The sequence below is a fragment of the Camelina sativa genome, chromosome 13 (assembly GCF_030686135.1).
Source record: "Camelina sativa cultivar CO46 ecotype springtype chromosome 13, ASM3068613v1".
Classification (NCBI taxonomy): Eukaryota; Viridiplantae; Streptophyta; class Magnoliopsida; order Brassicales; family Brassicaceae; genus Camelina; species Camelina sativa.
In genome coordinates, this window is record NC_141892.1 from 1508621 (window position 1) to 1531191 (window position 22571).

At 35.5% G+C, this 22571-nt stretch overlaps 4 protein-coding genes and 2 long non-coding RNA genes across 9 annotated transcripts; 3 read left to right on the top strand and 3 right to left on the bottom strand.

Annotated features, from left to right (window-relative positions):
* Window positions 1-588: 588 nt before the first annotated feature.
* LOC109128490 (uncharacterized) lies at window positions 589-1909 on the top strand. Its single transcript, XR_002034919.2, has 2 exons — window positions 589-858; window positions 1388-1909. It is a non-coding gene; the product is annotated as an uncharacterized LOC109128490 (long non-coding RNA).
* Window positions 1910-2438: 529 nt separating this feature from the next.
* Window positions 2439-8120, top strand: LOC104734437 (lysine-specific demethylase ELF6). 2 transcript variants are annotated; one of them, XM_010454016.3, is made up of 7 exons: window positions 2439-3872; window positions 4210-4288; window positions 4413-4480; window positions 4797-4947; window positions 5039-5529; window positions 5620-5784; window positions 5927-8120. In XM_010454016.3, exons 1-7 carry the CDS (start codon window positions 2816-2818, stop codon window positions 7885-7887), a joined length of 3972 nt encoding a protein of 1323 aa, XP_010452318.2. In that variant the 5' UTR covers window positions 2439-2815; the 3' UTR covers window positions 7888-8120. The 2 variants fall into 2 exon arrangements, with proteins under 2 accessions (XP_010452318.2, XP_087337863.1); XM_087481737.1 differs by lacking the exons at window positions 2439-3872; window positions 4210-4288; window positions 4413-4480 and adding an exon at window positions 4568-4635.
* Window positions 8121-8157: 37 nt separating this feature from the next.
* Window positions 8158-11319, top strand: LOC104734438 (OVARIAN TUMOR DOMAIN-containing deubiquitinating enzyme 9-like). 2 transcript variants are annotated; one of them, XM_010454017.3, is made up of 11 exons: window positions 8158-8542; window positions 8826-9187; window positions 9299-9519; window positions 9612-9685; window positions 10046-10100; window positions 10178-10252; window positions 10357-10430; window positions 10525-10573; window positions 10710-10794; window positions 10887-10943; window positions 11036-11319. In XM_010454017.3, exons 2-11 carry the CDS (start codon window positions 8911-8913, stop codon window positions 11083-11085), a joined length of 1017 nt encoding a protein of 338 aa, XP_010452319.2. In that variant the 5' UTR covers window positions 8158-8542; window positions 8826-8910; the 3' UTR covers window positions 11086-11319. The 2 variants fall into 2 exon arrangements, with proteins under 2 accessions (XP_010452319.2, XP_010452320.2); XM_010454018.3 differs by having other exon boundaries at window positions 8264-8546.
* A 77-nt stretch (window positions 11320-11396) lies between these two features.
* LOC104734439 (thioredoxin-like 3-2, chloroplastic) lies at window positions 11397-13021 on the bottom strand. 2 transcript variants are annotated; one of them, XM_010454019.2, is made up of 5 exons: window positions 12600-12949; window positions 12231-12305; window positions 12019-12085; window positions 11883-11900; window positions 11397-11766 (listed from the first exon to the last, which is right to left on the bottom strand). In XM_010454019.2, exons 1-5 carry the CDS (start codon window positions 12917-12919, stop codon window positions 11662-11664), a joined length of 585 nt encoding a protein of 194 aa, XP_010452321.2. In that variant the 5' UTR covers window positions 12920-12949; the 3' UTR covers window positions 11397-11661. The 2 variants fall into 2 exon arrangements, with proteins under 2 accessions (XP_010452321.2, XP_087337865.1); XM_087481739.1 differs by lacking the exon at window positions 11883-11900 and having other exon boundaries at window positions 12008-12085; window positions 12600-13021.
* Window positions 13022-13078: 57 nt separating this feature from the next.
* On the bottom strand, window positions 13079-15409 carry LOC104734440 (putative protein S-acyltransferase 15). The gene is made up of 7 exons (XM_087481738.1): window positions 15025-15409; window positions 14422-14514; window positions 14225-14326; window positions 14065-14136; window positions 13732-13830; window positions 13541-13636; window positions 13079-13419 (listed from the first exon to the last, which is right to left on the bottom strand). The coding sequence occupies exons 1-7, from the start codon at window positions 15283-15285 to the stop codon at window positions 13327-13329; spliced, it is 816 nt and encodes a 271-aa protein (XP_087337864.1). The 5' UTR covers window positions 15286-15409; the 3' UTR covers window positions 13079-13326.
* Window positions 15410-19192: 3783 nt separating this feature from the next.
* On the bottom strand, window positions 19193-20685 carry LOC147929113 (uncharacterized). The gene is made up of 2 exons (XR_015578218.1): window positions 19796-20685; window positions 19193-19553 (listed from the first exon to the last, which is right to left on the bottom strand). It is a non-coding gene; the product is annotated as an uncharacterized LOC147929113 (long non-coding RNA).
* Window positions 20686-22571: the final 1886 nt, after the last annotated feature.

A 22571-nucleotide genomic window follows, 5' to 3' on the forward strand; every position in this document is an offset into this window, starting at 1 on the left:
TAAAATTGTCGCAAATGCATAGCAATAATTGTGAGGGATTTACTAGTCAAACTTTGCGAGGGATATGTTATGGAAAATTTTCCTCACAAAATTTGCGAGAAATTTACGAGATTTTTTAATTTGCGAGAAGCGATTTGCGAAAAATGGTTGTTTCTCGCAAATCCCTTACTATAGGCTATTTGCGAGAGAATTGCTAGGAAATATTCTCTCGCAAATTGCTTGTTTTCTTGTAATGTTTACCAATCACAAAAACTTTATCAAAAACTTTATTAAAAGCTTTACTCTCAGCGTTTTGGTACAGCTTTCACGTACAGCTTTTTCTGTACAGCTTTGACTACGTTACCAATAAGACCCTCTATTTATTAAACTTCTAAACAACGTGTTACATGCAATCATGGCGTTGTGTATGATAAAATTTAGACGTTTCCAAAAAATTTACTGTTTTTTATTATTTTTTTCAAATCCGTACACGTAGAAAAATAAAAATCTTGTTATTAAAACCAAATTGTGTGTGGCGGATTCTTGTTGGTCTGCCACTTGTGATTTAATTTACTATATAAGATAAAAGATATGATTCGACTTGAGACCAGCTCAAATCCCCCATTAATTCCAGCCTTATATGGTGAAAGATTATGGCGGAGAGACGCTGACCATCGGTCAGGTTGCGGCGGTGGCGACTCGAGTAACGACAGTCGAGCTTTCTGAAGAGGCTCGTGCCGGTCTGAAGGCGAGTTGTGAGTGGGGTGATGGAGAGCATGAACCATGGTACGGACACTTATCGTATCACTACTAGATTTGGTTCATCATCTCGTAGGAGGACTGACCAAGGTTCTGCTCTTCAAAAAAAGAGCTTATTAGGTAAGTAATAAGTTTGCTTAGTTTGGTCTGCCGCAAAATTGATAAAGTCATAGAAAACTATGTTTAGAAACCCGTACGGCAGCGTACACAAACTAGGGTTTTTAGTACGAAAAAGTAATTAAGATTTACTATGTTCCTAAGTAAATATATAGTAGGATTTTAAGACGAGCGTAATGAAAAAATAATTGTTGTGTTGTGAGGTAAAGCGTGGAGAAACAGTTGCTATCTTTATACACTTTTGTTTTTTTTTTGTCTTTTAGGTTAAACTAGAGAAGAGGTGTCAGTCGTACCAGTAAAAGAATAAAAGTATAGATTCCCATCAGTGATAATTAAAGTTTTAAACAGTATCGTACTATTAAAATTGGTTTAAGCTAAAAACGGTGTAGTCAAAACTCAAAGTTATTAAAAAGCATTAATTATATGAATAGTCGAGTCGTATTAACAATTGTTTTTTTTTGAATGAATGTAAAATCATATTCAACCCAAAAAAACGTGTTTACAATAAATGCTTCGTTGTTTAAATAATTAGAGCTTAGGTGAGGATAGAGAGCTGAGCATAAGCTCTTGTAGAGAACCAAAGTTGTAATCCTTCGTCATAGCGGTGATGGCGTAGATCCATGATTGAGCTGAGTCGGTTGCGGATGTTTTTGTCAATGATTTTGATAAGTCGTTCTGGTGGAGAGGGTGGTTCGCCATGTCGCCTAGCATTCCTTTCACGCCACAAATGATAAAGAGTTGCTTGAAAAACATATTTGAGCAGAAAGCGTTGAATGAAGCTGAAGGTTGTAGATGTGAGCAATGGTAGTAGTCTGTTCCAATCTGTGGAACAATTGCTTTTAAAACTGGCGGATTGCAAATATAAACCGAAGGATTATTACAGCTGAGTATATGATATTGGTTTATAAATTGTAATGAGATCATAACGTTCTCGGATGAAAGGAATGAATGATTAGGATACTTTAGTTTCTGAAAAGATAAAGTTGTGATTGTGGTAGTTCTGTAAAAGGTCTTCTTAAACAAATTTGTGGAGTATCTTTTAATCTGTTGTTTATCATTATTGTTTAGGTTGTGGCAGCTCTTTTTAACGGTCTTGTTCTATTTTGTCTTTTACAATTACCCAAAATATTACTTCTTATGTATTAGAATAGATGATTTGTTGAGACTTTCACATAAATTAAAAAAAATATTCAATATTTAGCAATAAATGCATTATTATTCATAATTATTGACCAATAATAATTCATCAAAGTTTTAAATTCCCAATCAATGTTTCTTGAAATTTGTAATTTTATAGTATTAATTGATAAAAATATACAGAAAATGAATAAATTCTAAAAGCATGTATTGTGATATAGAGAGAGTATATGATAGGCCATACAGTACTGGGCTTTTTATGATTGATCAATTTTGGGCTTTTTATGATTAATCACTTTTGGGCTTTTTATAAAATCAAAACCCAAAAGTGTCAGTGGTCCGTTAGAGTCAGTCCGGTTCGGTCCACGAACCGCCGCACCGCTGGTTTATGTTACCTGACTCTACGCGCACATTAGTAAAGGTTTAGTTATTCCACACTAACATGCACTAACGGAACGTTAAAAATATAATTTAGGAAATTTTAAAAGATTTAATATATTTCTCTCTCTCTCCTGCTTCTCCTTCTCCGTCTCTCCGTCGCTGCGCAACCGCACAGTTCATATCGTTTTTAATATTCTCTTATCTTCTACTTCTTCTTATGGAGTTTCCGATGTCGTCGATCGTATCAGTACGTACAATTTCATTCTGTTGATTTCGTCTCGATTTTGAAGAAGCCAATAAGATTTTAACAATCTTTTTAGAAATCAGTATCGGAATTTTCGAATCTAGGGTTTTAGAGTACTGGGTTTCTTCTTTCACTAGGCTGCTGTTCTTGATCTTGTTAATGGTGGGTTACATCTAATTTTGGTTTTTTAGAATTGAGATGGGTAATGTTGAAATTCCCAATTGGCTAAAAGCCTTGCCTTTAGCACCTGTGTTTAGACCTACGGACACTGAATTCGCAGATCCTATTGCTTATATATCCAAAATCGAGAAGGAAGCTAGTGCCTTTGGGATCTGCAAGATCATTCCTCCTTTACCCAAGCCATCGAAAAAGTATGTTTTTCATAACTTGAACAAGTCTCTTTTGAAGTGTCCGGAATTGGTTTCGGATGTTGACATTTCCAAGGTGTGGAAAGAGGATAGAGCTGTGTTCACCACTAGGCAGCAAGAGTTAGGCCAGACAGTGAAGAAATCGAAAGGAGAGAAGAGTAAGTGTGTTTCTCAAAGGAGTGGTGTTAAGCAGGTTTGGCAAAGTGGAGGGGTATATACATTGGAGCAGTTTGAAGCAAAGTCGAAAACTTTCTACAAAAGCCAGTTAGGAACGGTTAAAGAAGTGTCACCTGTTGTGGTCGAGGCATTGTTCTGGAAAGCGGCTTCTGAGAAGCCTATATATATAGAGTATGCTAATGATGTCCCTGGCTCTGCTTTCGGTGAGCCAGAGGGTCATTTCAGGCATTTCCGGCATAGGAAGCGGAGGGGCAGGGGATTTTATCAGAGGAAGACAGAAATCAATGGTCCATCAGGGAAGAACAGTGGAAACTCATCGCCTATGGTAGAAAAAGCACCCCTTGCTTCTACAAGTTTATCATCTCAGGGTTCTTCCAAGCAGAAGAGCACGGATATTCTTGATGAAATGGAAGGTACTGCAGGCTGGAAGCTCTCCAACAGTTCGTGGAACCTTCAGACAATTGCGCGTTCACCTGGTTCTGTTACGCGTTTCATGCCGGATGACATCCCTGGTGTTACATCTCCCATGGTTTATATTGGTATGTTGTTCAGTTGGTTTGCCTGGCACGTTGAGGATCATGAGCTTCACAGTATGAATTATCTTCACACTGGCTCACCCAAGACTTGGTACGCTGTCCCTTGTGATTATGCGCTTGAATTTGAAGAGGTTATCCGCAAAAATTCTTATGGCAGAAACATTGACCAACTGGGTACGTTATTTTTGAAAACTACTGCTAAAGATGATATAGAGATATGTTGTTCTTATAATGCATGTGAAAAAATGAGATTTCATAGAATGATTACAGTTTCTTTCTTAGAATGATTACCGCATCGAGTTTTTCTTTAATAGCACCAGTTTCCTACTTTTTAAGTGAAAATGTGGCTTAATATTGACTATGGTATGATGAGAGTTTCTTACTCGTGGTTAAATGTCTTAGGTCTTATTGCTTTTACGCTATGATAGATAGAAGACACTGCGACACTTCTTAGGAAATGAATTGTCCTTTTGTTTCTCACTACATCTTCTCTGCTCGTTGTCACTGTCAGCTGCTCTCACCCAACTAGGCGAAAAGACAACTCTTGTATCACCTGAGATGATAGTTGCATCTGGCATTCCCTGCTGTAGGTAGTGCTTTTATTTTATTTTAATTTTCACCTCTGTTACGTGGAGATATGAGGCAATATATGTTTTCTTATAACTACTTCCATGCTCTGCTACTATGTTTATTTATGTTTGTTTGCATACGTAGGTTGGTACAAAATCCTGGTGAATTTGTTGTGACTTTTCCGAGGTCTTATCACGTAGGATTCAGCCATGGTAAAATGCCTTTTTTTTTTTTTTCCTTTTCGAAACATTCTTTCACGTCTTAGTGATTCTATACATTCCATTTTGCACTCTCCAAAGTGGTTGAGAAAATGTGAAAATTGAATAAAGCTTTGGAGAGAAAGGGTGTTTATCGACGTAGCATTGAGGTGAGGATTGATCTTCTAATCAGAAGAATGAAGAATCATATTTCTATTAAGTAGTTCTCTCAGTCGTATAGTAAAAGTGGATAGTTTGGCACAGATTAGGAATACGAATTACAAGCTTTTCAGAATCCATAACTAAGCAGATTTAATCTAACGTTTTCTAGGTTTTAACTGTGGGGAAGCCGCTAATTTTGGAACTCCGCAGTGGCTCAATGTAGCTAAGGAAGCTGCTGTGCGTCGGGCAGCCATGAATTATCTCCCCATGCTGTCCCATCAGCAGCTGCTGTATCTCTTGACCATGTCCTTTGTTTCAAGGCAGGTTTCCATGGTCTCTTTGTACATATAACCTTAAAGTTTTGATGGATCATGTTAATTCTCATTTTCTTGTAAACATTAAATTTTCCAGAGTGCCACGATCATTCCTACCAGGTGGCCGTAGCTCCCGATTGAGAGATCGACAGAGAGAAGAAAGAGAGTTCCTTGTGAAAAAAGCTTTTGTTGAAGATATATTGAACGAAAACAAGAATTTATCTGTTCTTCTTCGAGAGCCGAGTTCTCGTTTGGTGATGTGGGACCCTGATTCACTTCCGCGCCATACCGCACTGGCTCTTGCAGCTGTTGGGGGTGCTGTTTCACCTCCAGCGGTGGCAAAAAATGAACCCGAGGAGGTGGAGAATAAAGAGAAGACTACTCTTTTAGAGGAATTGAGTTTGTTCATGGAGAAGCTTAATGATGTATACTACGATGATGATGATGATGGTCTGCTTAACGATTTCCAAGTTGATTCTGGAACCTTGCCATGTGTGGCATGTGGCGTTCTTGGCTTTCCCTTTATGTCTGTGGTACAGCCTTCTGAAGAAGCATTAAAAGATCTCTCAGAGAGACAAGGAGAGATAGGTAACAGACCATTTTATTATCCAAGCCGTGAACTGCGTTATATATATTAGCCTTTAAAGCCTGTTAATTGTGTTTCTATTAACTGTACAGATGCTCAGGAAGTTACGACACTGTTATCAGAAAAGTCTCAATGCGAATGGAAAACGTCTTCTAGATATATAAGGCCTCGCATTTTCTGCCTCGAGCACACTATTGAACTTCAGAGGCTGCTGCAATCCAGAGGTGGACTGAAGTTCCTTATAATTTGCCATAAAGGTACGTTTGCATCATTACTTTATTTTTCGCCAAATTGACGTATAGGAGAGAATTATGAGTTTTACACTCACCTGAAAAACAAAATTGTCTAAAATTTGTTGATTATTGATCATTCTGCTGTAACCTTTTGGAATTGTTGCAGACTTTCAAAAATTTAAGGCACATGCGGCTATTGTGGCAGAGGAGGTCAAAGTCCCTTTCAGCTATGATGATGTTCTGTTAGAAAGTGCATCTCAAGAAGAGTTGAGTCTAATTGATCTTGCAATTGAAGATGAAAAAAACTACAACCACGCCTTAGACTGGACGTCAGAACTTGGCATCAATTTACGGTACTGCGTTAAAGTGAGGAAAAATTCCCCTACTAAGAAAATTCAGCATGCACTGTCACTAGGTGGCTTGTTCTCCGACGCAAGCTACATGCTAGATATTTCATCTATCAGATGGCTGCAGAGAAAAACACGCTCAAAAGCTAAACCCAGTTCTACCTCAAGTTTCACACCTCGTGAACATCTCGAAGTAAAAGTAGATGGAAAATTAGGGGAGAGTGTGGATTCTCAAGCTGGAAGAAAGGAAGAAAAGATCATCCAGTACTCCAGAAAGAAAAAGTCGAATCCCAAGCTTTCTGCAGAACAAGGTCAGGAGCTAGCTCCCTTAGCTAAATCAAAAGATTTTGATAAGACATGCAATACAAATGCCAGTAAGTCACATCTGGATAGTGCAATTCGTTCTGAGTTGAACAATGAGATTGGAGACACTGGAAGGGTCATTGGTAGGAATGAGAAATCATTTTCCAAAAGTCCTTGTAGCTCATCTTTCACTGGGGCACTTGATCAAGAACATCCCGAGATTACTATCAAGTTTGGTTCAGCTTTAGATGGGAATGTCACAAATCGTTTCAGTATGGTGAATGGAGACTCTGCTGACCTATCTTCCGTATCTAGAGAGCACCGAGGACACTCTATGACCAGCAATAACAATGGCTCCAACTCAGGTAGTCATGTTGTGGCAAGTCAGACCATACTTGTTTCTACAGGTGATAATCATGATGGACCAGGAAAATTGTCTGGTGATTATGTCTGCAGTGATGTGTCTGTACGTGGTGTTCAGGAAGCGGTTGAAATGAGTGACCAAGAGTTTGGAGAACCTAGGTCTACTGTCACTAATATCGAGGATGAACAGCAATCACAGAAGCTGCAACCAACCAAAAGAGAAGCTGTATCTGGTGATCACGCTCAGGTGGAGAGAGCAGAAGTTATTATACGGCACACTGAGCATTCTTCAGCTCAAGTGGGTACGGAAATTCCTGAAATAAACACGGCCAGTGAGAACATGGTTTTTAACATGACCCATGATGGTGAACCTTTGGAAAGTAGCGCTATATTAAGTTCGAGCAATGGTGATCAAGCTTCTTCAAATGGATTGAAAGTTCCAGATGATGAGCTTAACATGGAGAGCGAAGTTTCAAGCTCAGGAAACACCAAGGTTATCGAGACTCCCAATCCTATGGGAGAAGCAAAGATGAAATGGAAAATAAAATCAGAGTCTGAGACAAATGATAATCTGGAGAGTAGCATTGGTTTCATAAGGAGTCCTTGTGAAGGGTTGAGGTCAAGGGGCAAGAGGAAAGCGACATGTGAAACTTCATTTAAGCTCACTGAAACGAGTGAGGAAGAGAAGAAATTCATTGCGAAAAGGCTCAAGAAAACTCCAAAGGCTCGCTCAGGGAGTCGTAACCAAGAAGTCCCCACGACAACTCACCCCAACCGTTGTTACGTAGAGGGATGCAAGATGACCTTCGAGAGTAAAGCGAAATTGCAAACACACAAGAGAAACCGTTGCACACACGAAGGGTGTGGAAAGAAATTCAGGGCTCACAAATATCTGGTGCTTCATCAACGTGTTCATAATGATGAAAGACCTTTTGAGTGCTCTTGGGAAGGATGTTTAATGACTTTCAAATGGCAATGGGCGAGAACTGAGCATTTGCGTCTGCACACGGGAGAACGACCATACAAGTGCAAGGTCGAGGAATGCGGGTTGTCGTTCAGGTTTGTGTCGGATTATAGTCGCCACAGAAGGAAAACAGGGCATTATGTCGCATAGAGAAACCGGCATTGGATGCTGCAAAAATGTTGTGAGTTTGTTGTAAAATCTAAAATATGGTTGGGTTTTTAATAGTTGTTGTCTAGCGTGTTAGACCGTTGTTATGGATCGCTTTTTGTAGATGTGACTTGTCTCTCCACGTTTGAGAAGGCCTCACACACTCTTGTTTACTTTGTTGATGAACTCGTAACCATTGGCTTCAAATTGTTAATATGCATTATTATTATTAATCACCCTTTAAATCCCAGACATCTTCTAATTAGGTTCATTGCAGTAGCCAGGGAGAGCAGCGTTTCCAATTTCAAGGGTTTTTATTTTTCTTAATAAGTATCGACTTTAATAAAAGTGAAGACACGTGGTCAAATCAGAACGGGTTATTGGAAATAGAGCGGGGGTGGAGGTTTTAAGATTGTCTTTAAGCAACCGACCTCCTCCGATTACTCCAACGCCGGTGTGAAACGGCGTTATATATATCTGCCGGCTTTTTGTGATCTCTCTCTCTCTTTTGTTTTCTTTTCAACGGCTGCGATTTCTTTCTCTCTCTCTGTGACCAAACCCATCTCTAAAGGCTTTCTCTTTCTCTCTCTTTTCTCCTTTTTTTTTTTCATTCCCCTGAGAAAATTTCATCAAAGTTTATCCGTCTGATCTTCCCGAGGTTGGTGGGTTTTTCCAAATTCTCAATCTTTTTTTATTCTTTCCATATGTTTTTAATTCGTTTTGAAAAGGTCAAAAAAGTAAATATTTTTTTAAAAAAATATTTTATGTTATTGGATTTGTTGGGTGCTTTTGTTGAATTTGGATTTGGTTCTGGGTTTGGTTAGTAGTCTCCAGATGATCTTAGTTTGATTTCACACCATATGCGTTTTCCTTTTTTTTTTTTCCATACATCATATCTTCGTTGATGGGTCATGCGTTCCTTGTTTCCATCTTTTTTGCAGGAAAACTCAATACTTGACGCAATATCAAATTTCCAAAAACGCAATTTTGGTTGTTTTTTTCCATCTCTGAATTTGAATAAATAAAATGGGGTATGAGCTTGATCGAGATGTTGTTCGCTGGGGTCTCAATGATCTTGAGGTTTGTACGCTTACCAATGCTGGTTCTTCCACTAGTGTAACGCGTTATGAGCCAGATGCTGGTACTCAAGGCTATGTTAGAGAAGGTTATGTAGACAATGATACCGTAATTGCACAGTTTTATCAAGACGAGTTGTCTAGGCTTGATCAAGCCGAAGCATCCGGGATTAATAATCCTAATCGGGATTCAGTGGTTGCACAAGAGTGGCCTCACTCTCACCAAGGTTGATTTTGTTAATAGTTCTGCCTTTTGAGAATTTTGTCTATATATACATGAACCAGGTTTTAGTTTTTGTGTTTTATCATTCATTATGAGTTTTGCTTATTGTCTCCAGGGCAGGAAAATCAAGTGGATGCCATTGATATTACTCGGGAAAGTGATAATAGTCATAATAATCATAACGGTGACATGGAAGATAAGAATGCTGCAAGGATAGGATTTAAAGGAGGGCTAAGTTCCCCATCTCGTGATGATGACTCTGTTTGTTCTGTAGAAGTAGAAGAAGAATCTTGGTCAGAGTTTGGGAAGCGACTTAACCAAATGATACCTATTGCTGTAAGTACCCTTTTCTATTGTGAGGTTTCTGATCAACTTATTAGAAGCATATATATAAGTTTAATATCCCTGATTTTGGTGGTGTGATGCAGCACGTGCCGAAAATAAATGGGGAATTACCGTCAGAGGATGAGCAGATTTCTGATCATGAACGGCTTTTTCAGAGGTATGTTATAGAGTTGGTATCCAAATACAAGCTAGGGAACAATTGCTTGTCACCATTTCCGTGGTTTTAGTTTGTTTTAATTTGCTAGAACTTAGAATGCAATCAGATCTATAGCCTCAAGTTGCATGGTTAATTTATAAGTTTTCTGGAACAAGCTGAGCTGCTTTAGATGAATTAATATTGTCTTAATTAAACTTGATAGCTGAGTTTTTTGTGGTTTTAAACTTCTTCTCAGGCTTTTTTTGTTTGATTAGTGCAGTAGTGCTAAGGGTACAAATGCATTGTTTTAACTTGGCAATCAATGATGGATTTATAGATGTTCAGTAATCTCTTCTTTTGTATGCCAATTATACACTACAGATTACAGCTTTATGGCTTGGTGGAGAATAAGATTGAAGGAGATGGAAACTGCCAGGTTTGATTTCTCATTTCTAATTAAGGTTTTGCAGAATAATATCCAGCATTTTCTCACTAGTTTACATATTTTCTCAGTTTCGGTCGCTATCAGACCAGCTTTATCGCTCTCCAGAACACCATAATTTTGTCAGAGAACAAGTTGTTAATCAGGTTGAGTTATAGTACATGAAAATAATCTAATTTCCTCCATTTCAGTCTGTCATACTTTTCGGTTTCCTGTATTTAACATTCTCATATATATATATATATTTCAGCTTGCGTATAATAGAGAGATGTATGAAGGTTATGTTCCAATGGCGTTCAATGACTATCTTAAAGCAATGAAACGGTCTGAAAATGATTTCTTTTAATTCTTTCCACTACAGTTTATTGCTTTAGCTTATCACTAATGGTGAGATTTTCGCAATTTTTTGGGAACATAGGAATGGTGAATGGGGTGATCATGTTACTCTTCAGGCTGCTGCGGATTGGGTACTTACAAAAACTTAAGCTTTTTCTTTACTGTACATGAGTTTGTGTGTAAGAAAGGTCGTATCTTTACGGATGTTTGAATATAAATGAGGCAAGATCTAGCCACTAAGTTACTTCTTTTTCTTTTCTGCTGTAGTTTGGTGTTCGGATGTTTGTGATAACTTCATTCAAGGATACATGTTACATTGAGATCTTGCCGCATTTTCAGAAGTCTAATCGCCGTAAGTTACACACAATTGCAAATATTCTCTCTTTTGACAAAAACAAAAAAATCTCAGATATAATAAAATTCATGTATTCACCTTTTGATCAGTTATATGTTTAAGCTTCTGGGCTGAGGTTCATTACAATTCAATCTATCCTGAAGGAGGTATGTGACATTTCTTATTATAGATTCTGTTAAATCAACTGTTAGATCAAATCAGTTTTGACTCATTGAGCTTGCTTTGCTCTTCTGTATAGAGCTGCCCATACCGGAAGGCAAGAAGAAGAAGAAATATTGGGTTTTCTGAGCTCTTTTTTCTTCTGATGGAGGCACAAAGTTGATGAAGTCTGCATATTATATTATTAATAAGTTTATTCTTTTGACTAACTTAGAATATTTTAGTTGTAGAGGCAATTTGTTCTTGTATATAGCGAACATAATCCCATTAACCATAGTTTGCTCTAGTTATTAAATAAGCTGATGAATAAAGGTTGTAGTTACATTTGTGGGAATCAATCAATAAAAAGGCAGGTTTACAGTTCTTGCTTAGAGATTAAAGCCTCAGCGTAATTTTGCTAGTAAACAGAAGGTGGTGTGAATGTTTCGAAGAGAAAAATATTACAATGCCAAAACCTATGAGGGATTGAAATTGCAAAGTAATTCAGAAACTGTTTACATGTGGAAGAAACCAAATACTTTACCAAGTTACTAACCACCAATCTATGTTACTAAACATATAACGAACTCCAGTTACAGAACTGATCTACAACAAGTACAATCTTCCATCAAGAGAACAGTCACATAACTGCAACATCATATAAAGGACCCAAAAAACCTATGAACAATCAGAGGAGAAGAGAGCAGAGTTTTGAGACTCTGAATATCAAATAATTGAATCGTTCTCTATCATCTCCCGTACTTCGTTAACAACAAAGTGCGCTTTGTGGCCGCCGATAATTTCAGCTTGTTTCTGACCATCTCTCCATAGCTGCAGAATGTATAAGAGATACGACACAGAATCAGTAACTGTTTTCAAGAGGGGTTTCAGAGTATAGACCCAAGTTATAAGTTTCATTGAAGATACAGGAACGGATAAAACAATACCTGTATTGTTGGCATTTTCTGCATCCCCCCCACCATTGTTCCAAACATAGAATAAGTAGTTTTCAGATCAACAATCCAAGGTCTGATTTCGAATAGAGTTGGTAGCAAAATGGAAAGATTCATACAATAGGCTTACCGTGACTCCTGCACGAGAAACAAGTCTATATGGCACAGCGTTGACATCAACATGATAAAACCGCAGCCTGGAAGAAAAATATCCAATGGAGAATACCACAAGTAAGATATGTAAATATGTTGAAACCAGTGAATGAATGAAACTTGCTGTCAAGATCCAAATCCATCAAAATTGAACATTCGGTGAAAACAAGAATAGAGACTCATAAAAACCTTGGATAGAATTCAGCAGCAAGCTTTTCAAGTTTGGGTTTTAAGTAAATACATTTCCTGCACCAAGCTGCCATCCTACAAAATCCATGTAGCTAATCTTCACCAACCAGAAATACACAATCAACAACATAAGAGAGCAAAGGCTTGAGATTTATGAACAATTGGCAACTTGAGGAGACAGACACCATGAGAACTCCAAGAACCTGGGAAGAATCTGAGTGGCAACTACTCTTATGTTTTTTTTCATCGGATTCATATTGCCACTAGATCGAGAAACCAATTCTATATAAACAGAATTGATCTAAACTCTCATGGAATTAAATAGAAAAAATCAAGGAAAAATACAAACTTTTTAACCTAGAAACTCACCAGACGATTACAACTGATTCACCAAGCTTATGAGCTTCCTCCATCACCTGATCGAAGTGGCTCTCGCTACAGATCGGTCCGAGCTCAACTGACACCGGAGAGTCATCGAGCTCTTGCAAGCCACCGTCCTGCTTCAGGGCACCGACTGCTCTGATTCTCTCCGCTACCAAAAAGATTTTCTCGGGAAAGGAATGAACTTTGAATTCTCTCGGTTGAGAGAAAGAGCTCAAGATTTGACGAGAAAGGTATGGAGGAACCAAAGGTGAGATCTTTGGGTTTAAACATCTCAGAGATGATGACAAATTTACAATTTCGGACATTCTCTTTCACTGAAACAAGATTAGCAATAATGCTTTTAACCTCCGTAGTCAAATATACCAATAAAGGAAACTCTTTTTAAATTTAGGAATTGCCTCTATGTTTTGATGGTATTATCAGATTAAAGCCTTTACTTTTATATGAAACAATGAAACCCAACATTTTAGATGATCTTCACATCAAAAACCATACTTTCATTATCTTACAAAACTGTCACATCATAGATATCAACCTTGTTTATAGCTCTGTTTCCTTTCTACTACTCTCTCGGGCAAAATCTGATAGACATGTTTGCTTTGTGCTTCTGAGCTCAGAAGAAATGTACAAGTATTTGATTGAATTGTTGGGCTAATCCCTACCCATATCCGAGCTGAAAGTGTAACCGGTGATTGGTGACTGAAGTTTTTAGCTAGCTATCTCTCGATGTAGAGAAGCTAAGAGCATCTTCAGGATTCCTAGTAAATGTGGGGCAAAACCATTTGATCATGTTATGGCCTAACACCTGTGAAAAGGATGAAGTTCTTGATCAGAAAAGATTTTCAAAGACACAACAGCGATGAAGTGACTCTAGAGTTCACGTTGTGACAGGCGCCAAAGGTAGAGGTCAATGTAGAGAAAGTTACCGAGGTGATGTTTTTGTAAACGCCAACATCAAATTGATGCCTATAGCTTTGTCCTGATTTTCTAGCTAACCACGAGGCCCGCTTTGAGTCATAATGCTAATTTAAAAAAAAATCAGATTCACGTCAATTAATTTGCAAGAAAAGCTTTACACGTTGTACTTGAAGACTGTAGATGGAAATAGAATGCATACCTCAATGGTGGTCATATTGTGAGCGATGAGGTAGATATGCCAACAAAGGAGAGTCCCAAGTGTTATGCTCAGTCCTACCATGAAGATCCCACATGAAACCTAAACCGTAAACAAAACACAGAAAATTGTAACTTACTTTCTATACCAACAAATTACTCATCTCCAGTTTTCTGTTCTTAAGAAAAGGATGTGATAAATCTGCTTGAAGCGATAGACACGTAACATGTTCGTGCAGCCTTATTTTGAGACTTTTGAATATCACATTAATTGCTAAAGAGTATCAATTAATTGCTGAAGAAAGCTAGAAAACAGTTTGCAGTAAACCAAACTTACAATGAAAGTTTTGAGTGGAACATTTCCTGCATAAGAATCTCCATTCTTGAATGCGCAGCAAACCAGCAACACCTAAAATAACAATCATACACATAAGATGAAAGTCTCAGCAAAGAAAAACAAAAAATCAGATTAGAAATCGAGAATGGCATTTACGTACTGTGGAGTAGATGGAAGCCACAGTTGCATAAAACACAAGAATGAAGAATGCCTTATAGTTTGCATAACCAACACAGTTATTGATCCAAAGGCAGTGGTGGTCCTATCACATGTAGATAGAAAAACCGCTTAAAAACAGATCTCCTTATACAAGGTTCTGGTAAAGCTTTGACACAAAAGTTCTTAAATTATACCTACCATCTTCAAGACGCATCTTCTGCAAACTCGGCAATGATGAGTCCGGGGAGGCTTATATGCAAAGCACTTATCACATTTCCTTGTTTCTGTAGCCTAATAAATGAAATCAAATACACCGGACACTCACATCAGAACAATACAATTATAATGCCAACTTTGCAATCTCAATCATCCAGGAGGAGGCAAATTCAGAATTCGAGGATTACAAAATTTAAACAGCTACTTTATATCAAACAGCACCAATGTATGTAATCCATTCATCCTAAGGTTCTTAACATCAACATTTCGAAACCTTGCTTTGCTAACACCACATAGAAAGAAGAAAAAGCCATGGAGTTTTCACCTATTGAGCCTCTTCAAGATTCAAAGGACTAATCTTCTCCAAGTAACATTTAAGAATCTATTACATATTGAGAATACAATTCAATAAAGGCAAAAAGGATCAAACTTTCTCCAAGTAACATATAAGAATCTGTACTCCCAACTCAATCCAATGATAAAGGCCATTGTCTTATCATATATATTCTAAAACCTCAATCGAACAGGGCATTACAGTGAAACTTCCCCAAATGCGTCAAATCCAAAGGAAAAAAGGGAGCTTACGTTACAATTGGACCAAGAAGAATCCTCAACATCAGGAGCATAAGTTGCAGGAACACGACCTGGATCTACAAGAACGCAGATTGAGAGCGAGAAGAGACAGTGAGACGCCAAGAAGCTGAAGAGGAAGGCGTTTAATTTCCCAGCTGAGCTTTGTAAACCAACCCAATCATCGATGAAAACGAAGAGTGTGACGTAGTACACGAAACCCATCACCAGAATCACCGAAAGAACCGGGATCAACAAGAATCTCCGGCAACTCATCGCCAAGATCTCTCCTCCGTCGCTCTCCAACTCACGACCGGTTTAATTCCTCGCCCGCCCAATTTTAATGGTAACCGAATCGTAATTTCCATAAATAAATTAAAAAAAGGGTCAAATTTACGAGAAAAACACGTGACGATACGTTATTCGCTATTTAATTACTTGAAAGAACGAAAGAGCTTGTTATAAATGGGCTTTATTGTGAGTTATTGGGCTTGAGGTATGGGTCAGTTCATGTGAAAAGTGAGGGAAAAAACATTATTTATTTTTTAACAGAGGAAGAATTTAATATTTACTGCATATATAACATATTATTAATATTCTTTTAACTGATTACCTTTTAAAAATAAATATTTATTAATTAAAATGATATTAAATCTGGAATTGAAGACTTTATCTTAATACATATTTAGAACTTAAACCTTATCCAAATTTACTAGCTAAATTTAAATATATTGATTTTGCAGGTGTTCATATTCATTTTTTCATAAAGATCAAAGAGTATTTTTAAAAAGATATATTTCAAACAAATTGTCAATAATAAATCGATTTCAAGTATAACAAACTGTAGAAATAACTAAATTACAATCATTTACGTTTTTTTTTCTATAATATAAATGGTAATTTATTACAATCACTTCTAACATTATATTATTCATGACATCCGTTGTGAGTTGGTCATCGATGTTGTTATATTTAGGTCAAACTAATTATGTAATTGAGTAACTCTATAACACGGACTTTTCTTTTTTGGCCTTCCCAAGTTTCCCCAAGTTAAATGTTGTTATGTGTGTGGGTTTTGTGAAATAGTCACAAACTCACAATCAAATAGTACGACAGAAAAATTCAAAATAACATATATGCAATGTATATATAGACATATATAGTACACTAACATAATATCAAGATCGTACTGTGAATGCATAGCTACCATAAGTTTATTATCTACCATGTGATTCGTGTCCCTTGTATTTATTGGTACAACATGGTTCTACGTGTCTGATTCTATTTCGCTTTCGTCGTTTTGAAATGTATACTACTAGCTAATATTTCCATGATTACTCAACCGAAATATTAATTCACTTATACACAACACATTAATATTATTGAATAAGACATATACATATATAATAGTACGCTATATTCGTAAACCTCAAAGATTTCGTCAATCGATTAATTACATACATTTAACTAAGTATTAGTTTTAGGAACAAAACAAATCAAGTGGAACTAAAACCCTAGAGTACTTCACTTGATGTGTAGACACGGCGAACACACATTGCAGCCTAACTGAACAATACTTTTGTATATATATATAATATAATTCGATAAAGCTTGATAGAAACTCTTAAAAGTATCCGTCACATATGAAAGAACGACAAAAACAATACTTATTGCCATTACAGCAACTAGTCTTTGTGTCATCATGATGTAAACTTCAAAACTAGAATCACATATACAGACAGACAACGATCGAAATAACTCTAACTTTAGATAGGATAAGACTAACTCCTACTTTTTTTTTTCCTGAGAAGCATATCAATCTAGCGAATCAATCAGTAATAGCGTTTACATTAGTCAAATATCTAATGAAGGGAAGATTATGAAAACCTAACCTAAATTCATATACCGATCTTAATTTCCTTATTATAATTTGATTAAATAAACGAAGTACTTTCTTGTTGACGTTTTTTTTTTGATTTTTTTTTTTTGAAGTATATGTATACAGATTGTGTTTTACAAGACTTATCCGACCACTGACAGGTTAACTAACTCTCTCTCTTTAAAGATCTCTAATTAACAAACTAATTTATCAGTATACCACATTAACATTCGTCGCTCGAAAATTTGATATAGACTGGACTACTACTTTTTGGTTATCTCCTCCTCCTTATTCTTTGATTTTGGTAATTAATTAACATATATACTGTTAGAACAAAATATAATCCGATATACAGTAGAACTTCTATAAATTAATAAGGTCAGGACTATGAAATTTTATTAATTTATAGAAGTTTTAATTTTTATTAATTTATCGATAAATTAATAAAATATTAATTTATGAAGAGAATTTTTTATCAGAAATTCAGAGTTTAGAAGAAATTGCTACTATTATTTTTCAAGGTGACGATGAAGTTAAAGAAGATATGACGGTACCTTTAGAACCAGTTACACGTAAGGAAGCAATTATCGCGTCAAGAACTCTCTATAATTTTTGGATGCGATTTGAGAAGACAACACCATAAGTTTTTGATGTAGTCAGAAAGATTAGAGATGTTATCCAACAAGAATGCAAATTCAAGAACAAACAAACAACAATAGATTCATATTTCACTAGATTTTCTTAGATATATATATATACTAGTTTATTTTGATTATTAATTTATGATATTGATGGAACCATATTTTTACATGAGATTTTTAAAAAAGTTATTAATTTATTATTTTATCGAATAGTGTCCAAAATTACACTAGTCCCAACTTAGAACCGGAAAAATTTATTAATTTATAAAGATTATTAATTTACCGAGTATTAATTTATTGAAGTTCTACTGTATATATATATATACTGCGAGAACAAAATAATCTGGCAATCTCTAATAAAAGAAAGACACTCCTGCAACAATATATTTATGATATGGAATATTAACTCTTTTCTGTTTGCACAAGTGGTGAAAAAATTAAGGGAAATCCCCGGATAAATTTGACTTTACTAGGCGATTAACGTGAGCCTAAGCTTCGGTATTTGACTTTTTCACTCAGTCGGACATTTTTAATATTGATATAGTAAAGTCCTGAAAATAAAATAAAAATGGTGGCCACGAAAAAAATGACCATTATATATCTTCATATATATTTTTAGAAGAAAAAAAAGTTGCCTTCTGGAAAGAAAGGAATGGTGGTCCGAAATCTTTGTTTATTCCGATTGTCCTCCGAGAAATTGTTGCTTACTAAGTGTGAATTGAGAATGTTACTGATATCAATATACTGTGATGATCCCAAATCACCACCTACTCTTCTTTGAATGCTTTTCTCTTGTTATGTAATTTGCCTTTCATCAGTGTTATGCTAAATTAAGGGACAAAACAACTGATCAAAATTGTCCTTAATTGCAGGCCCCTACCTGACACAATATCTTAAGATTCTCCCATCTCCATCAGTCCATCTCTCCAATGGCTTTTTGTGGGGGCAAGCCACTCGCATTTAATTCTTCCTTAACTTAATTTCTTGTTGAAATCATACGGCACAGTTTTATCTATAAGTCTATAAGTCTAAGTGTTTTAATAAGATATATGGACATATCAAGAAAGTTTATGAAATGTCTTTTGATTCTTTATTATTAGTTTACCAACGTAACCATGAGACCAATTTAAAAAAAAACAAAACAAAATCACAAATTCAAATACCATTGCAGATAAGAAAAAAAAAACTAAATTTTTTGTTCTGATTCACATCTAAAAAAAAGGTCGTTAATTTCCACTTAAAGATACATTGGAGTAGCTATTAGTTAAGTTCATCATATTGGAGTAGCTAACAATCTTTGACAAGAATCGAAATGCATACGTCGTTGCATACATGTACACGTTCATATCTTTTCAGAGATTGTAGATAATTAGCCTATGTATGTAATATTATGATCATGTATGCGTGGGATTGCATCAACCATTTATTAATTTGAATGTATTGATGCCTTTTGATTTTCATTGTAATAGAGCGTATCATATGATTGTGGCATGCACACATATCAGTGCTCCACCTACCTCTCTTGTTCATGACTAGCTAGCTATACCAAGAGTAACTTACCAACTTAATTTTTATTTTTCCTAAAATTATTTGGGTTACAAAATGTGTCCACATCTTTTCTTATATTTGTTTAATTAACAAAATATTCAAATGGAAAGCGAAAGAGAGAAGACAAATATTACTCAAGTTGAGCCACATGAAAACAAAGTTCTGGTACAATGTACAACACACCATAATGTTTGATTTGATTTGGCATGAAAACCAAATTTCTAATATTACGAAATTAGAACAATAAGAAAAATGTAAGATCAAGTTATAACCCAGAAATAGAAGGTGACACACTAATCAACTAAATGTTACTACAAGATCACAGTCGTAAAACTGAAACTACAAATAGCCTGGACTGTGTACGAACTTTATAGTTATTATTCGATCTGTTTTCACGATCTTCTTGTCGTTCTTGATCATAGCATTATAATTAGGACCCGGCTTTGAATGAATTGACAAAACAAAATCATATGATCCTGGAAAATACAGTTAAGATATACGTCACATAACATTATACATTCATTAATAAATATACACGCAAGCCAAGATCAAAGACAAAATAGTTTTGCCAATTCATTGTAATTAACGCCCTAATCCGTCAGTTACCCTATATTAATCCGAGAAAAATATATAACACGCACCCACTCCCTGTGTATACATATATCGAGATGTAAAACATTTTGATTATAATTTAAAACTAATCAAGAGAGATATTTACCAAAGATTTAGACTTAGACGACGACTATCTTCAAGTTTCTTTCTCCGGCTATAGATATTTTGTAGCCGTCGGTTGTTGATGCAGCATCATCAAGATTCTCATATACATATGAAAACCCTAATTTTTAAGAGATTTTTCAATTTCCATGTGAATCTTAATGGTGCTGCACCCACAAACAACGACTGATGTGCTTTCTTCCATGGATCCGCGAGCCGAGAAACTTGTATAAAATCTACTCACACAAGAGATAGATAGAGATGTAGTACATATATATATTATAAGACAACTAATAGGATCTATGATTCAAGAAGCGAAAAATAATAACTAGAGGTGTATCATAGATCTAATCTTATCGATATCTCTCTCTATTTTATTTGAGAAGAGCGAGAGAAGAGGAAACATAAGAAGAAGAAGAAGAAGAAGAAGAAGAAGAATAATAATGAGAAAAGTAGTCGGATATGAGGAAAGTAGATAGGTGAAGTAGAGAGAAAACCTCAAGAGTCTAAGGGCTGACGTGTCAAACTATAAGTGGTCCTTTTGCGTCATAAGAAAAATGTGGAATATTCTGTTTTTAGACCGTAACAAACAAATTTTCACATTCTATAGGGAAAACAAATTGAAAATAATTGTGTGAAAATATAAGCGATGTAATAATAGGTCGAAGATAATGATATGATAATATCCAATACTGACGGTTAGTTAGTTTTTTCGATCTGTGTCGATCAAACAACGTCTGATCAGACACAACAAACCAATCTTGTAAACTTTTCACATCATAAATGGAGCTAATAAAACTATTATTTATGAGACCAGAGTAAGTACACAATACATGGGTGCAGTGTGTATACGCACACAAGACTAGTTGTTTAGAGAAAGAGAGTGAGAGGTGCAAGTGAAGGAGAGGCTGAAGTGAGGTATTTATAGAGACGAGCAGTGACCTAGGTAGACTGAACCGGACCGAATCATGTTTCTGATTCATTGTCTCTAAACCGATCCAACACTTTGGATCTGAGAGTCCGCCGCAAGTCCTTAATACCAAATATTAATTTTGATATGTCTGTTGTTAAAAAACAAAAAAAAACTTTGATATATGGTATAGTAATATCAATATTCAATTAAATTCCGCTAATACATAACATCTATGCTTGAACATAGACATGTATAAGTATAAGTATAAACTTGTTGACCAAAAACGACATACTATATGGACAAAATTGTATATGTTTATTTTTATTAAAATTTACATAACAAATTTGAATATTTTAAAACGTCATAAATTAAGGATTTTATTAACGAATTTAAATAGAACAAATATGTTTGTGTTACATGATGATGTTCAAAGAGACATGTTCAGAAATTAAAGAAGAAAAAAGTTCAAAGAGATAGCCAATTAAACTACACTAAACTTACTAGTTTTCTGGTGATGGTGGGTTTACTTTTCATCTTATCATCGAATCTCAGCTCATCTAAAGCGTTGTCGAATATTCCTCCTGATACCAAGAGATCAGGTCATTAGTATTAGTGTAATAATACATCCACCAATCAGATAACATAATATACATATATAATATCAGATTTATACATATATCTGTTGACTTAGAACTGAGTGTGTATACACGTAAAGTGCCTGAGCAAGTTGATAAACATAGTACACATCAAGAAGAAAGAGAGATTCCTTGTCTCCCAGACTTTCACCTGAAGATCATCAAAAGCCACAAGCCTATATAAAATTAGAAATCAAACCCACTATGCATTTTACTATTTGTCCTTCTTTTTGTTAATATAAACATAACTAAATTTTATCAATTTAAAAACTAAATAAATATACACAATAAAAGTGTTTCATTCTCATGGATCCCACTTCTTTCTTTTTTCTTTTTTTCCAGTGAAAGTGATGTCTTTTCTCCTAAAGTTGAAATATTATTTAACAATTTTTACGGCTTTGCTGATGTGTAAAACTCCTTTTTAACAAACCAAAAACAAAAAAAATACAAGAATAGTCAAAACAGTAGCAGTACTAACTAGATAAGATATCCGGTGAATTCGGATCTTAGAATAATGATTAAAAAAAAATTGAATAACTCGATTGTTTAAGAATGATATGTGACGTCAAAAAGAGAGAAGTGAACGGGTTACAGAAAAGACGAGATGAGTCCGCCGTACGTGAAAAGAAATGATCATCGTGTTACAACTTACACGAATGTGGCAATTACGATTAGAAAACTTTTTGAAGTTGATTGATACTTCTCATATAATTTGTTAGCTTTCCTATTTTTGTCATAGCCACCAAATTGAAAAGAAAAAAAACAACGTCGAGATATAGAAAAAAAAATTGTTTTCTTCAACATTGTGACTACTAATTTTTGTTCCAACGTTATCAAAAACGTCATGATGACGCAACGATACACTAGGTAAATGATAACTCAGAGATTTATCATGGATATCACGGCACCATGCATATATAGTGTTTCAAGAGAAGTAAGGATTCGAATTTTCGACTGCAACTTCGACTCATGATCGTATCATTAACCACTAGAAGTAGTCTAATTAACAAAAAAAAAAATCTCTGTAAACTCCAGGGGAGTTTGAGGCTTTGAGCATTGACCTTAATTAAGTATAAGATCACCCCTGTTATCTCAAATATATTATGATTGATAAACTAAACATACTTAACTATTAAGTTATTCTCGTCTGTATTTACGAGAGACTGCACAACTGGTAAAAATATCATCAAATCAAAGTTTTTTAAATGCGCTTAAGGCACCAACCATTTTTT

Coding starts and splice junctions, on each gene's coding strand:
- LOC104734439 (XM_010454019.2), bottom strand. CDS start 12,919: ATGTCCGAAATTGTAAATTTGTCATCATCTCTGAGATGTTTAAACCCA. Junction 12,306..12,599: donor GAATCAGTTGTAATCGTCTG/GTGAGTTTCTAG, acceptor TGGATTTTGTAG/GATGGCAGCTTGGTGCAGGA. Junction 12,086..12,230: donor GCTGCTGAATTCTATCCAAG/GTTTTTATGAGT, acceptor TTTTTCTTCCAG/GCTGCGGTTTTATCATGTTG.
- LOC104734437 (XM_010454016.3), top strand. CDS start 2,816: ATGGGTAATGTTGAAATTCCCAATTGGCTAAAAGCCTTGCCTTTAGCA. Junction 3,873..4,209: donor CAGAAACATTGACCAACTGG/GTACGTTATTTT, acceptor TGTCACTGTCAG/CTGCTCTCACCCAACTAGGC. Junction 5,785..5,926: donor CCTTATAATTTGCCATAAAG/GTACGTTTGCAT, acceptor GAATTGTTGCAG/ACTTTCAAAAATTTAAGGCA.
- LOC104734438 (XM_010454017.3), top strand. CDS start 8,911: ATGGGGTATGAGCTTGATCGAGATGTTGTTCGCTGGGGTCTCAATGAT. Junction 9,188..9,298: donor GTGGCCTCACTCTCACCAAG/GTTGATTTTGTT, acceptor TATTGTCTCCAG/GGCAGGAAAATCAAGTGGAT. Junction 10,574..10,709: donor TTCAGGCTGCTGCGGATTGG/GTACTTACAAAA, acceptor TTTCTGCTGTAG/TTTGGTGTTCGGATGTTTGT.
- LOC104734440 (XM_087481738.1), bottom strand. CDS start 15,285: ATGAGTTGCCGGAGATTCTTGTTGATCCCGGTTCTTTCGGTGATTCTG. Junction 14,137..14,224: donor TGGCTTCCATCTACTCCACA/GTACGTAAATGC, acceptor TTGTTATTTTAG/GTGTTGCTGGTTTGCTGCGC. Junction 13,637..13,731: donor ACAATATGACCACCATTGAG/GTATGCATTCTA, acceptor TTTTTAAATTAG/CATTATGACTCAAAGCGGGC.